This window comes from Bos taurus, chromosome 17 (genome assembly GCF_002263795.3).
Source record: "Bos taurus isolate L1 Dominette 01449 registration number 42190680 breed Hereford chromosome 17, ARS-UCD2.0, whole genome shotgun sequence".
Classification (NCBI taxonomy): Eukaryota; Metazoa; Chordata; class Mammalia; order Artiodactyla; family Bovidae; genus Bos; species Bos taurus.
The window spans coordinates 2,575,239-2,588,332 of NC_037344.1; the positions used below are offsets into that span (position 1 = coordinate 2,575,239).

The 13,094-nt window shown below is 35.1% G+C and overlaps 1 protein-coding gene across 6 annotated transcripts in view; it reads right to left on the reverse strand.

Moving 5' to 3' along the window:
* Nucleotides 1-13,094, reverse strand: part of RBM46 (RNA binding motif protein 46) — a 58,786-nt gene that overhangs the window by 34,625 nt on the left and 11,067 nt on the right. For 5 of the 6 annotated variants that reach the window (XM_005217439.5, XM_024977323.2, XM_024977324.2 and 2 more), the window contains exons 2-4: nt 10,286-10,447; nt 8,930-9,397; nt 7,661-8,443 (exon numbers count right to left, since the gene is read on the reverse strand). In XM_005217439.5, the coding sequence (XP_005217496.1) occupies nt 7,661-8,443; nt 8,930-9,397; nt 10,286-10,436 (1,402 nt within the window). In that variant the 5' untranslated portion in view covers nt 10,437-10,447. Of the gene's footprint in view, nt 1-7,660; nt 8,444-8,929; nt 9,398-10,285; nt 10,448-13,094 lie in introns of those variants that run through there. The other variant, NM_001192719.2, reaches the window with a different exon arrangement.

A 13,094-nucleotide genomic window follows, 5' to 3' on the forward strand; every position in this document is an offset into this window, starting at 1 on the left:
TTAACCAAATATTTCAAACTTAAGGGCAAAGAAAATCCAAGTTGTTATTAACATTTTGGTGATTTAGAGATTCTAACCACCTGGGAAATTAGGGTTTTTTTCATTTTTTTTGACTCTCCAGAGGCAAGTACACTCTTCTTAGAGGTAACACACTATCAGGTCTTGGATAGAATATGTATCACTCTATGACAGAGGATGAATTGCTCTAGAATAGATAATATATCTGAAATTAACTAGTAAGATCAGGTACTACCTTTAATCCTCACCAAAAGGCCTGGAAGCAACTGACATTGAGCAGTTTTAAAGTGGTTAAAATCACAAATGATCACTTGAATAAATTCATCACAATAAAACCATTTTTCCAAAACAGCTTCCCTATTCACTAGTCCATTCATTTTACAGCATCAGTAATTACTGTCTACTAAATATTAAGTAGGAAGCAGAAATAAAGGCACAAAAGTGCAGCTTCTACACAGTTTCACTATTCTAAACCCTCCAAAACATGTATAAAGCTTACTTATTTCGGAGGGTTTAAAAGCTTAGAGGAGAGAAAAAAATCAACACAACACTGAAATTTCTTTTAAAGCCACATTGAAAAATATATTTAGGAGATACAATGTGGTAAAATTTTGAGTTGCTGCTGACATCTAAGAATGTACATATGCAAAATTTACTGTGGCCTTTAACACTAGAAGAAAATTTACAAACCATAGGTTTTTTAAATATTAAATATCATACATTAAGTTTATAAATTAAAAAGCAGTAGCTACTATTAAAACTAGTATATTAGAAAAAGAATTTTAGATATGTATCAACCAAAGATACTAAGAAACTGTAGGACAGAAGATCAAGCATGACTAAATAAATGTATAAAATAAATGAAATCACACGATCAAATTTGTCAGCTAATAATATAACTATGGAATAAATACTGGTCATACATGTTTTAACATACATCATTAATTTCCTAGATTCACTGGTACAAAAACCAATTTCCAAATTGCTAAGTAATTAGGTTGTTTTATAAAATCTTGGTTTTGATTATAATGAATTGACAAATGCATGGAAAGAAAAAACAATTACTTGTCATCATGAAAATGAAATAGGTAACTCGTTTTCTAAATCTGTTTTGCTGTGAAGCAGACAAACATAAGTTTGAATTATATAAAAAAGGAGCATTAAACTGAGAAAAGGGTTAATTCTGACAAAAGCAGCTCTTAATTTTAAACTATTTGAATTCTGTCTCAGTATGCAAAAGAAAAACTCAAATATTGTTTTTTGGTTCTTTACAGAGTTTTTATCATATTTTAAACAAAACCATAAATTTGGGGGAGGTGACCTCCTTAGAAGTCACCAAGTAAAACCCTGATATTTTAGAGATGAAGGCACTGAGGTACACAAAGGTGGATCATTTCATGGTCACATTTTGTTGGCAGCTGAGACTATAGCTTCTTTTACTTGATTACTCATTATTAAGCTTCTCTCACAGCAGCAACTTCGTAAAAATTATGGTCCGTTAAAACAAGTGTAAGAAAAAAATTATGAGTAATATCAAATGATGATCTTCTGGGGGGAAAAAAACAAACTAGGTTTCAAGAGGAATAAAAACACATTTTCACAAACACGGGGCCCTCTCAGAGGTCCAAAGACACATAGTTGAGTTAATGGAATTTTCATCTCACCACTTGGTCATATGAAAACATATTAATGTATAAAATGTTGGTGATCATCCCACTTAACTAGGTGAATTTTAAAGCAAATTCAGAAAATTACTTTTGTTCTTTAAAATATAAGTTTGAAATAGTATAAAAGTTAGATCCATAATTAAAACTGGAAAGAAAATATTAACTTTCTAAAAGTATCAATTTTTCTAGTTAATTTTAAAATTTCACTATAAACATTATATTATTTTTAGTTTGCTGCTGCTGCTGCTAAGTCGCTTCAGTCGTGTCCGACTCTGTGCGACCCCATAGACGGCAGCCCACCAGGCTCCCCCGTCCCTGGGATTCTCCAGGCAAGAACACTGGAGTGGGTTGCCACCTCCTTCTCCAATGCATGAAAGTGAAAAGTGAAAGTGAAGTTGCTTAGTCGTGTCCAATTCCCAGCGACCCCATGGACTGTAGCCCACCAAGCTCCTCCGTCCATTTCTCCTAAAATTTCTTAAATTTAAAAAACTAGAGAAGTTTCTCTTTGTTTCAAAGCAATTTATTGGCAAATTTTTTAAGTTAAAATTTTATTTTTGAATTTCTGCCCATCAATCTGGAAATAATGATAGCTCATAAAAAATAGCACCAATTATTTTTCAGATGAAAACTTCTCAGAATAGTATTTCTTCATCTTACTGTGTCTTGTATTTCATAACTTTCAACCAAGTTACAAGTGACAACAGAAATAAAAACCGAATCCCCTAATCTTTTAATGATATTAAAGGGATAGCAAATACAACGGCCACATGCTTAGAATATATATTTAATATTTTAGCATTCAATGACCAGAAAAAACTAGATTCTGATGATGTATGCCATTACAAAGTCAAATATGAGAAGCAACATTCAGGTCAGCCACAAAATGAACGCTGAAAAAAGTACAGAATATATAAAAAAAGATGAACATTCTCACATAAAATAGTCCACACAAATCAAAATGGATTCATCTAAGAAAAACATTGCTTGCACAGAGAAAAAGCAAAAGCAAGCACAATCAACATAGCTGTACTAAAAAAGAAAGAAAATATCCACAAAGTTTCAAAAAATAGAACTAATGAAATTTACATTAACTAAAGTCCACATATTTTCTATTTCTAATTCTAAAAATCTGACTGAAATCACCAAAGCACATCTCTGTGTTCCCAAAGTAACTATGCGTAGAGTTCACACCTCTGCCTTCTTCAGCAGATCTGACTCCTTAAGAGCCAGAATAGTATTTTATTTACCTTTAGGTCCAGATTGCTTAGTAAAGTACAATTCACACAAAAGAGGCATTCAAAAAAGCTTGTTCTTTAATTAAATTTTATCAGTCATAGCAATAGTGCAAAATTTCAGACAAAATTAAATCACTGTCACAAACAAGCTGGTTTGTGACAGGTTCTTCACTCCTGCTTTTTTTTAAAGAGTTTTAGGTGTCATTCAAGTAAAAATCTACCATTTGCATCAGGAATGAACACACACAGAAATGAGAAATGTCTTGCCTACAGTTATTTGTTAGTAAATTATTTAACTGAGGCTACCTCCCTCCTTCCAGTAAGTATTCTCCAGGACTTTTCTTCTTACAAAACTAGGACTTTTCTTTATCTCCTCAATTTCTGTCTCCTCAATAGCAAAGACTACTCCAGAGAAAAGCCATGGCAATATTGGAAGATTCAAGACAGAGGCAAAGTTTTAGGAAAAGCAGGATTATTCACACTGATAGTCTGGTCAATTATTAAACAGATAAAAATTATGAGACAGAAAAGGCCTATGTAAAAAGATATGATATGGAATGACCCGAGATGTTTCCATACATCAAATATTTAGTATAGAACCTATCTCCTAGCCCCCAAGTCTGTATTCTACACATTAAACCCACTGATGGTGGTGTGGTGGTCTAGTTGCTAATTCGTGTACAATTCTTTGCAACCTCATGGGCTGTAGCCTGCCAGGTTCTTCTGTCCCTGGAATTTTCCAGGCAAAAATACTGGAGTGGGTTGCCATTTTCTTCTCCAGGGGATCTTCCCAACCTAGGGACTGAACCTGCATCTCCTGCATTGCAGGCAGACTCCTTACTGCTGAGCCACCAGGGAAGTCCTTAAACCCACTGAGTATCCCATTTATTACAGCTTCCTAATGTTGAATAATCAAATGACAGATAATTTCTTATCTTGTTGGTTGGGTACTGAGTTCCCAGGGAAGTTACTCTCTGACATCCTGAAGATGAAGACAGTCTCTATCTTTGAAGTAAAAAATAATAATAATAAGGGTTCAATTTTGGCAAGAACCCCAGCTTCCAGCTTTTCGTAAATTATCTTGCTTAAAATAAAGCTTACTATAAATGGAAACAAAAAAAAACCCAGAATATTTTAAAAATTCATTTTATGTTACTATGCAACAAGAATATTTTGGATTCTAGTAAGAGCACTAAATGGTCACCAGAAGTACTCTGATTTGGTACTTAAATAATGCCTGCTCTTCCTTGAAAAAACTTCTATGTCCCTCAACACCAATAATCATTTAACTAAATGAAATCTATTTTTTTTCTCTTTTATTTTTCAGACTTGAAAAACAGGCATAGTGAAGCTAAAACAAATGTGGATAGTGAAAGCACACTCTTAAAGAGCTGAGACAAAAAGGCAAATGACTGTTTATATAGCATAGAACAGCCAAAGATCATTAAGGTAAGATTTAATGGCATCAGAATAGCATCAAAACTGAAAGAGAAGAGTGTCAAAGCAAATAAAATGCTACACCTAAAGAAAACATCTTAAAATATTAATAGCAGTTAAATTCACTACCTAGGAAATTAGATTCAAATTCTTCAAGAAAATAGAGCCAAAATATGATTTCATATTTAATGAACTATATTTGAGGGGGCTTCCCTGATAGCTCAGTTGGTAAAGAATTCACCTGCAATGCAGGAGACCCCGGTTCAGTTCCTGGGTTGGGAAGATCCACTGGAGAAGGGATAGGCTACCCACTCCAATATTCTTGGGATTCCCTTGTGGCTCAGATAGTAAAGCATCTGCCTGCAATGCAGGAGACCTGGGTTCAATCCCTGGGTTTGGAAGATACCCTGTAGAAGGGAAAGGCTACCCACTCCAGTAGTCTGGCCTAGAGAATTCCATGGACTGTATATGTATAGTCCATGGAGTCACAGAGTCGGATAGGACTGAGAGACTTTCACTTTCACTCACATTCGAGGAATTCCAGGAACCAGTAGCAACCTCGCAAGATCTTGGAACAATCTAATGCTTGAAACATGCAGGACATCAGTAACACAGCACCTCTTCCCCTCTAAAAACACAACACTATCACCAACTGATCTCAACCCTGAGGCACCCAGTGAAACTCTGCAACCTTTATTTAAAGGAAACCGCGCATAAAAAGGCACAACTCATTAAAGCCCAAAGGACCCAATGGTGACAGAAGGAACAAGCATGCCAAAGCACTGCCAACAGTATTCAGCCTATTCCTAACCTGCCTTGTGGCAATGTGTCACTTTCCAGCTGCCTACTTTAAAGACCTCTGAAGGTCTGATGTTTGTTTTCTTATTAAAGATTTCTAGACTTCTGATTTCTGATTCTTCCACTTCCTTGAATTCTCTTTTCCTGCTTAGCTGCCTCTTAACTCAGCCTTCATTCGTATTTCTAGTCAATCACAGTTTGTGTGCTACTATCTATGGACAAGGCCTCTAGCCTTGTGTATGAAATTCAAAATTTGGCTTGCATTTGGATCTTGGCTTTTGTCTCTGATGATGAACTGAAACTGAAAAATAAAATAAAACAGAAACTGTTCAATTTTTCATTATAAGCAGTTTTGATATATGCTGATAAAATCTGTAAAGAAGACTAAAGCAAATTGTCTGTGCCCTCTAAGAACTTCATTCCTTGACACTAACTGTATCCCTAATGAACATATTCAAGTTGGAAATACTATAACTCAACAGGGGTTGTCTTTGGGAACTACAGGTGAACAGGAGTTAACTATGGCCCTAGGACTCAAGTGAAAAACATCTTAATAATGGAATTTACAAGTAGATGGGTCAACTATGTCTAAATAGAAAATATGACAAACTAAAAAAAAAGTTTTAAGAATCTTGCAAATTTAAATTTGTAAAGAAAATGAACAGATATAGAAATAAAATACGTTTCAAGCACAAGTATCTTGCTCAGCAATTGAATGCCAAACATTCCACTTTGAAAGAATAATCTGATCCATTTTCTCTAAGAACACTGTTAATCATTTGCTATCCACCTAATTTTATCTTTAACTCAGACTGTCTTTATTAAAAGAAAAACTGAAGGATTCTATTGAGTTGACCAAAAAGGTCGTTTCAGTTTTTCTCTATCATCATACAGGCTTCCCAGGTGGCACTAGTGGTAAAAGCATCCGCCTGCCAATGCAGGAAACATAAGAGATGCAGGTTCATCCCCTGGGTTGGGAAGATCCCCTGGAGGAGGACATGGCAACCACTCCAGCATTCTTGCCTGGAGAATCCCATGGACAGAGGAGCCTGGTAGGCTACAGTCCATGGGGTTGCAAAGAGTCAGACATGACTGCAGTGACTTTAGCACACATATATGTATCATCATACAGAAAAACTCAAACTTTCTGGCCAACCCAATGTTTTGTACATTAACTGAAATCACATCTAAGACTTAACTTAGATGACTGTAAAATTTCCAAATTCCAAACTAATACTTGAGAACACTGCTGAAAAGTTTCTTGTAGGGAACCTCCCTTCAGCCCTAAACTTCTGACTCCACCTCCAAATAAGAATCTCCTAAAAATATTTGTAATACCATGGGAGTGGCCATGATACATAAGCAAGTCTGTAATGAGGTACAAAAATTATTCTCCCTTTAACAATGATTTTCCTTTTTAATTTCCTCTCCTTAACAAATTTGAGAATGTAAATTTTAAACAGATGCAATATTCAGTAATATGATTCTACAACTATATAATAAATTTTAAGCTATGATTGACAATTATAATCAAGAGCAATTATAATCCTTAGTAGGAGACCTTTCCATTCTATTGTAACTTTCAATAAGCCAGTATTCTTCTAATAAATATTATTTTAAACACAAAGTAATAACCAACTGAAATCTACAACTGCATTAAAAAATGAAACAAACTAGTGCAAGGGAAGGACAGTCCAGAGAGACTAAGACAGAACAGTAAAAACAGCAGAAGGCAGATACCAGAGTGACATTACATCTCTTTCTTCACAAGGCCAAATATTTAGTTAGCATATGGCCCAAAACGTGTCTTAATTATCCCTCAAATGCTTTAGAGAAACTTTTTTAAAAGCATGAAATTACATGTATACCTGTGGTGGATTCATTTTGATATTTGTCAAAACTAATACAATTATGTAAAGTTTAAAAATAAAATAAAATTTAAAAAAAAAAAAAAAAAAAAAAAAAAAAAAAAAAAAAAAAAATAAAGAGAATGGTCATAAACATCTCTTAATGATGCTTCTTGTTTTTCATGAGTTAATAATGACAGATTTCCAGATTGGTGAGCATAAACTGTGTCTACACATGACCCATCTGAAATGCTTCTGATTTTAAGCCTAAGCCTGCTCTCAAAAAAAGATTATCATGTAGACTTCACCAAGGATGTAGAAACATTCTTATAAACTGGTTTAAGTAATAAATACTGCAACTTATAAAGAAATTATTTCAAATGAAGATTAGTCACTACAAAAACAGTAAATTGATAAATTAAGATAGTGAACTCTCAGTAAATCAAAACCAAATGTTCCCCCCAGTAAATAATAAATAAAAAGCTAAATATAGGAAGATCAAGCAGAAGTCTCAATAAAATTTAGCATGAGTTCACAAATTTATGTTAAATACTCACCACTAATGTTGAGTTCAAACAAAATACATTTATGAATAATCTATAACAATACTTTCTAATTTCATATTCTACTCTATTGTTTAAAGTACTTATAAACTTACCCAAATGAAGTAATGTAAACTGGGCTGCCAGTTCCTTTGCATCTTCTAACGTAGTACAGAGTTTGTCTGGCATGAAGTAACTCTGGGATCCATTTGCAATAGCAGGAATAATGATTTTATATACCAAGAGTACTTTCCCATCTTGACTTGTTGTTGAATATAAATAATATTCTGGTGGTGCCCAATTATTTTTGTTGCAGTAATAATCCAAATGCATTACTGCAGAATTGAAATGATTGGACTTTAAAGAATACATACTAATTGGAGTAAGCTTTGTTCCAGGAAAAAACGGGTAAGTGCATCTTTCAATTTCAGGGGGGCTTGGGCTATGCTGGCCATTGAGACGAGCTGGAAGAGCTGGCGGCTTTCCTAGAATTTTGGGGTGACTCTCTTCTTTGTTAGCAAACACAATCAGGTTTTCAGAATTGGGGCTAATCTGACCATTAAGATGCTGTCTCCAAGTGTTTTCTTTATTTACAGGTTTTGCCAGTGTTACCTCAATACTTGCTCCATCAATGCATTTTCCATTCATTACTGACATGGCAGCCACTGCATCTTCTCGGTTGAAAAAGTGAACAAAAGCATAATCTCTAAGTTTCTTTACTCGCTCAACTGAACCAGGTTTGAATTTATTGAATTCTGCTTTAATTGTTTCCTCAGTAGTTGAGATCATTAAATTTCGTACATAGAGAACTTTAACTCTCTGCATAGTTTCCTCATCAACCTCTTTCTCTGGGTCAGCCCAATCCACCTGAATGGTATGGCCCCACAGTTGGAAGGTTCCTGTAAAAAAATAAATTTGAAGACAATTAAAATAAATCAAAATCAAAAATAAGTAAAACTGTTTCTCCAAAGAAACAGAAACTCAAATACATATAATGTATTTGGTAAAGTATTAGTTTCCTATTCACACAAGTTTTTACTAAGGTGAACTGAGACAGACTTACAGTGAAATTAATTTTGAGAGTCAGAAGAACAAATACAATTCAAAGACAGACCTTTATTAGAAGGATTAGGTACTGTCCTTTTTATTTTTATCAAACAACAGCTAAACAAAACTGTATAATTCAGTAAATCAGTAAACTGTTATAAATGACTCATTTTATAGGATCATATTCTTTTAGAATCATTTGTTTTACTTTCTTAATTTCTATTCCTCTTCAAGGGCACTACATATCTTCATAAGTTGATCTACGAGGTACTGCTATTTTTTCAAATGTATAGTAAGGTTAACATAGAAAAATAACCTTTGAAAAAGGATACATTTACCTGGAATTAGTTTTCTCCTAGCCATAGCAGCAGCTCTGTGAGATTCATATTCCACAAATGCAAAACCACGATTTTTGGTCTTATCAGTTGCACTTGGGTAAACAATGACATCTACAACTCCTTCTGTAACTTTCTTCATTTCATCCAAGATTTCTTCTTTCTTCTTTTCTTTTGGAATAGCTCCAATAAATAATCTGCAATTATCCAAGCTTACACACACACCAATAAATTTCCCTGGTCTAATTTCATAATTATTAAGAATTCTAATGGCTAACTGGGCTTCTTCTTTTGTAGTATACATCACAAAAGCATAACCTCGATTTTCACCACTAAATTCCATCATAAGTCGAAATTCATATATTTTCCCAGCTCTTTCAAATACAGGAACTAACTCATCTTCATACATATCACGAGGTATTTTTCCTACAAAAACTTCACAGCCTCGAGGCGGAGGTGGACCTTCCCAACCTGAAAGACAAAAATAGACAAATTCTAATAAGGTATTTATGTTTACTATTCAATAATTCATTCCACAGGTTTACTGTGAGCCTTCTATATGCCATGCACTATTATACATAATGGGGATACAAAAATGAACAAACTAGAAGCCTCCTTCCTTCATGAAGCTGATATTCAATAGAAAAAGAAGACAATGAGTAGTGAGTGCTATGAAGCAAAATAAAGCCACAGAAGGGTTGATATTTTTGGTAATCAGGTACCTCTTTTCTAAGCATGTGAGGTTTAAGCAGAGATCTGAATAAAATGGAGGAATGAGCCTTGAGAATATATCAGAAAAAAGGAAAAGCAAGTGCTTTTTATATTAGTTATATTAGAACACCACACAGCAAGCAGGTCTGTATGGGAAAAGCATACTTGAGGGAGGAGTTAAATGACAGGCAAAGCAGCCGTCACTGCCGTTAGAGGCTACGATTCTGTCTCACAGAAAGTTAACTGGAGGGTTTTGAGCAAGGAAACTGTACTGGCTATTGGTAGAAAGGCAAAACAATATATCTAATAATCTGCTTGCATCTAGTATAAACACCACTCCTCTACTTGTTACTCTTTCTGATTCCTCCCCAGATGCCCTCCCCTTTCATAGCTAGAGCCCACTTTCCCCACTGACCTAATCCTGACTTATTTCTTAACTGCTACTTAAATCAACAGTAGAATGTTCAGGGAAAGACACGCATAACAAATATAATCTACCTCTTTTCCTTCACAACAGTAAACATGACTGCTGAGGTCTTAAAGTGGTTTCAAGGAAAGAGCTATTTGTTGGGATACTTGTGGAGATATATATCTAATGTAAATGACTGCATTAAACATCCAATTTTTTGAACATAAAAAAATCCACACCTGGAGGTGGACCACCAAACTTCCTCTGCCCATTTTCTTGAACCATGTTGTATCCAGTCTTTTCCATCAAAGCAAGCAATGCTGCTTCATTCTGAGTACCAGTCCGTACTTTGCTGCATCCATTTGTTCCATCTATAGTTTCTTCACTCATGGTTGCAGTTCCTAAAGCAAAGTTTAAGAGAAGTGTTTATGACACAGAGCTCCAGGAGGAACCTATGAAGCTTTTCTCTAGGTGCAAAAAACCAAGAATAGTTGTGGCTGCTATATTCAGAGATCACTGAAGCCTTGGCCCCAGAGTTCTTCCCTACAGGGGAAGCTGGAAACCTCTTTTAATGTCTCTAGTCAGTTAAGCAGTACCTTTATAAGGCATAAGCTACAAAGAAAGGGATGCAAAAGTGAAAAAAACAAAGAAACAACAAAAACAAAAGTGGGAAAACAGGAGTAAGTGAAAGGAGTTAGAGGAGGAAACAGCCAGCAGAAATAGTAACAAAGTACTCAGAAATTCTAAAATGATATAGCTAAAATTAGGTGACCTGAGAAAGTCCTTCTTAGTTCTAAAATATCTGAGTTTTCTTCTGAGTGATGAGAAATATAGCTACAAACATCCATTATCATACACACCACACCCACAAAGTCTTTTTACGGTTCCTCCCAAGCTATCCAGTTGTGTTAATGATACACTTCTGAAGACAACATAGAAGGAAAGTAGCTCACACACCCTCACAGCTAAATGCAGCAGTCCAAGGCTCTGTATTAAGCTACCAGTCATCATCAAATTGCCTACTGAGTTTGCCTAGCAAGCACTAAGAATGAGATTTTTAACTGGCATCTTGAATTCAACATATTTTAAAACTGAATGTCATTTTATCCTCCAAACCTGTTCCTTCCTGTTTTACCTTACCTCCATCAATTCATCTGGCCAACTGATAATGACACCACAAGGATTATTTATTACTCCTTCTCCAAACTGTCACAACCAGAAACTCAGGAACTTAATCCTGAGGCCTTCCTCTGACTCAGCTGATCAGCCACAAAAACCTACATATTTTCCCTTCTAAATATTTCTTGAAATCAATCTTTTCCTGTATATCCCACAGCCTGTTCTCAATTATATCTTACCTGAATCAGCATAGTCATTTTTCATCACTCAGGATCCACAGGGGATGATTCTAGAACTCCCAAGGACACCAAAACCCACATATGCTCAAACTTCATATAAAATAGCATAGTCGTTTGCCTATAACCTATGCTGCTGCTGCTGCTAACCTATGCATATCTTCCCATATACTTAAACCATCTCTATAGATTACTTACAATATAAACATAATGTAAAGAGTTGTAAGTACAATGCAAATGCTATATATGCCACTATGTGTGGCAAATTCAAGTCTAAGGAACTTTCTGGAACTATTTTTCAAATATTTTTGATCAAAGGTTGGTTGAATTTGCAGTTGTGGAACCATGGATACAGAGAGCTGACTATGCTAGGTTCCTAACCATTGTTCCAGAGATTTTGTCCCCTTCAGACAAAATCTCAGTGCTGTCAAGATGATATAAAAATATGTACCTGACTACTTTAAGCTTCTACAGATCAAAACTAAAGGGGAAATGAGTGAATTTACTTTATCTTAGAACCAAGAAGGCTCTTCTAAGAAATAAACAAAAAAACCTCAAAGAAAAATAGTACTAAATTACTTTTACTACCCTGGTGGTTCCAACGGTAAAGAATTCGCTTGCAATGTGGGGGACCTGGGTTTGAACCCTGGGTTGGGAAGATCTCCTGGAGAAGGGAAAGGCTACCCACTCCCATATTCTGGCCTGGAGAGTCCATGGGGTCGCAGAGTTGGACACGACTAAGAGACTTTCACTTCATTTTTACTATGTAAGTATTAACTATTTTGAAGGCAGAAAATTACAAACGGGGGTGAAATGATCTGCAACACAACATAATAAAAACCTAATTTTCTTAAAATAGAAAGAGCAACATGGTATGATAATTAAGAGCAAACTCAGGTACCTAAATGATTGCTTAGATGTGATCTCTGGTTCCTCCCCATATTACCTATGGCTTTGGGCAAGTTTGGCCTCAGTTTGTCTCTAAAAGTAGAAAATAACAGTTTCTATTTCATAAGATTGCTGACAGGATTAAGCATAAAGGGCTTAAAATAGTAGTTTGGATATAAGCATTATAAATTTATTATCTAATTAATACAATAATATATATACTTAAAGTTAACTTTTAGGAAAATAATCCTATTGTGTAATAAATTAATAAAAAAAAAAAAAAAACAAACTGCTGACCAGGGACTGCAAACATGAATTCACTCATTCATTTATTCAATGAATGTTTATTAAGGACAAACTGTATGCCAGACACTATTCATTAAGTCTGGGATACATCAGTAAGGTAAAAATCAAAACTGCTCCCTTGCACAGCTTATACTCCAAGAAGAGAAACAAATGATAATACAAGTAATATGTAGATAATATGTTAAAAGATAACAGGAGGAGGAAAATGAACAGGGTACATGGTTGGGGAAGAGGTGTGCAGAAGAGAGTGTACAATTTTAATCAGATAACTAATATTCAGAGGTTCCTGAGAAGATAACATTTGAGCAAAGAACTGAGGAACCTGGCCATTGGAGTTATTTGGGAAGAACAACACAAAAGGAAAAATGAGGACAGAAGCCCGAGAATAGAAGTGTGCATGGCACATATGAGGCGAGCAAGGGGACCAGTATGGTAAAGCCAAGAAGAGAACAGCAGGGGATGAAGTCAGCAAGGTAACAAGCTGCCACATCTCACAAAT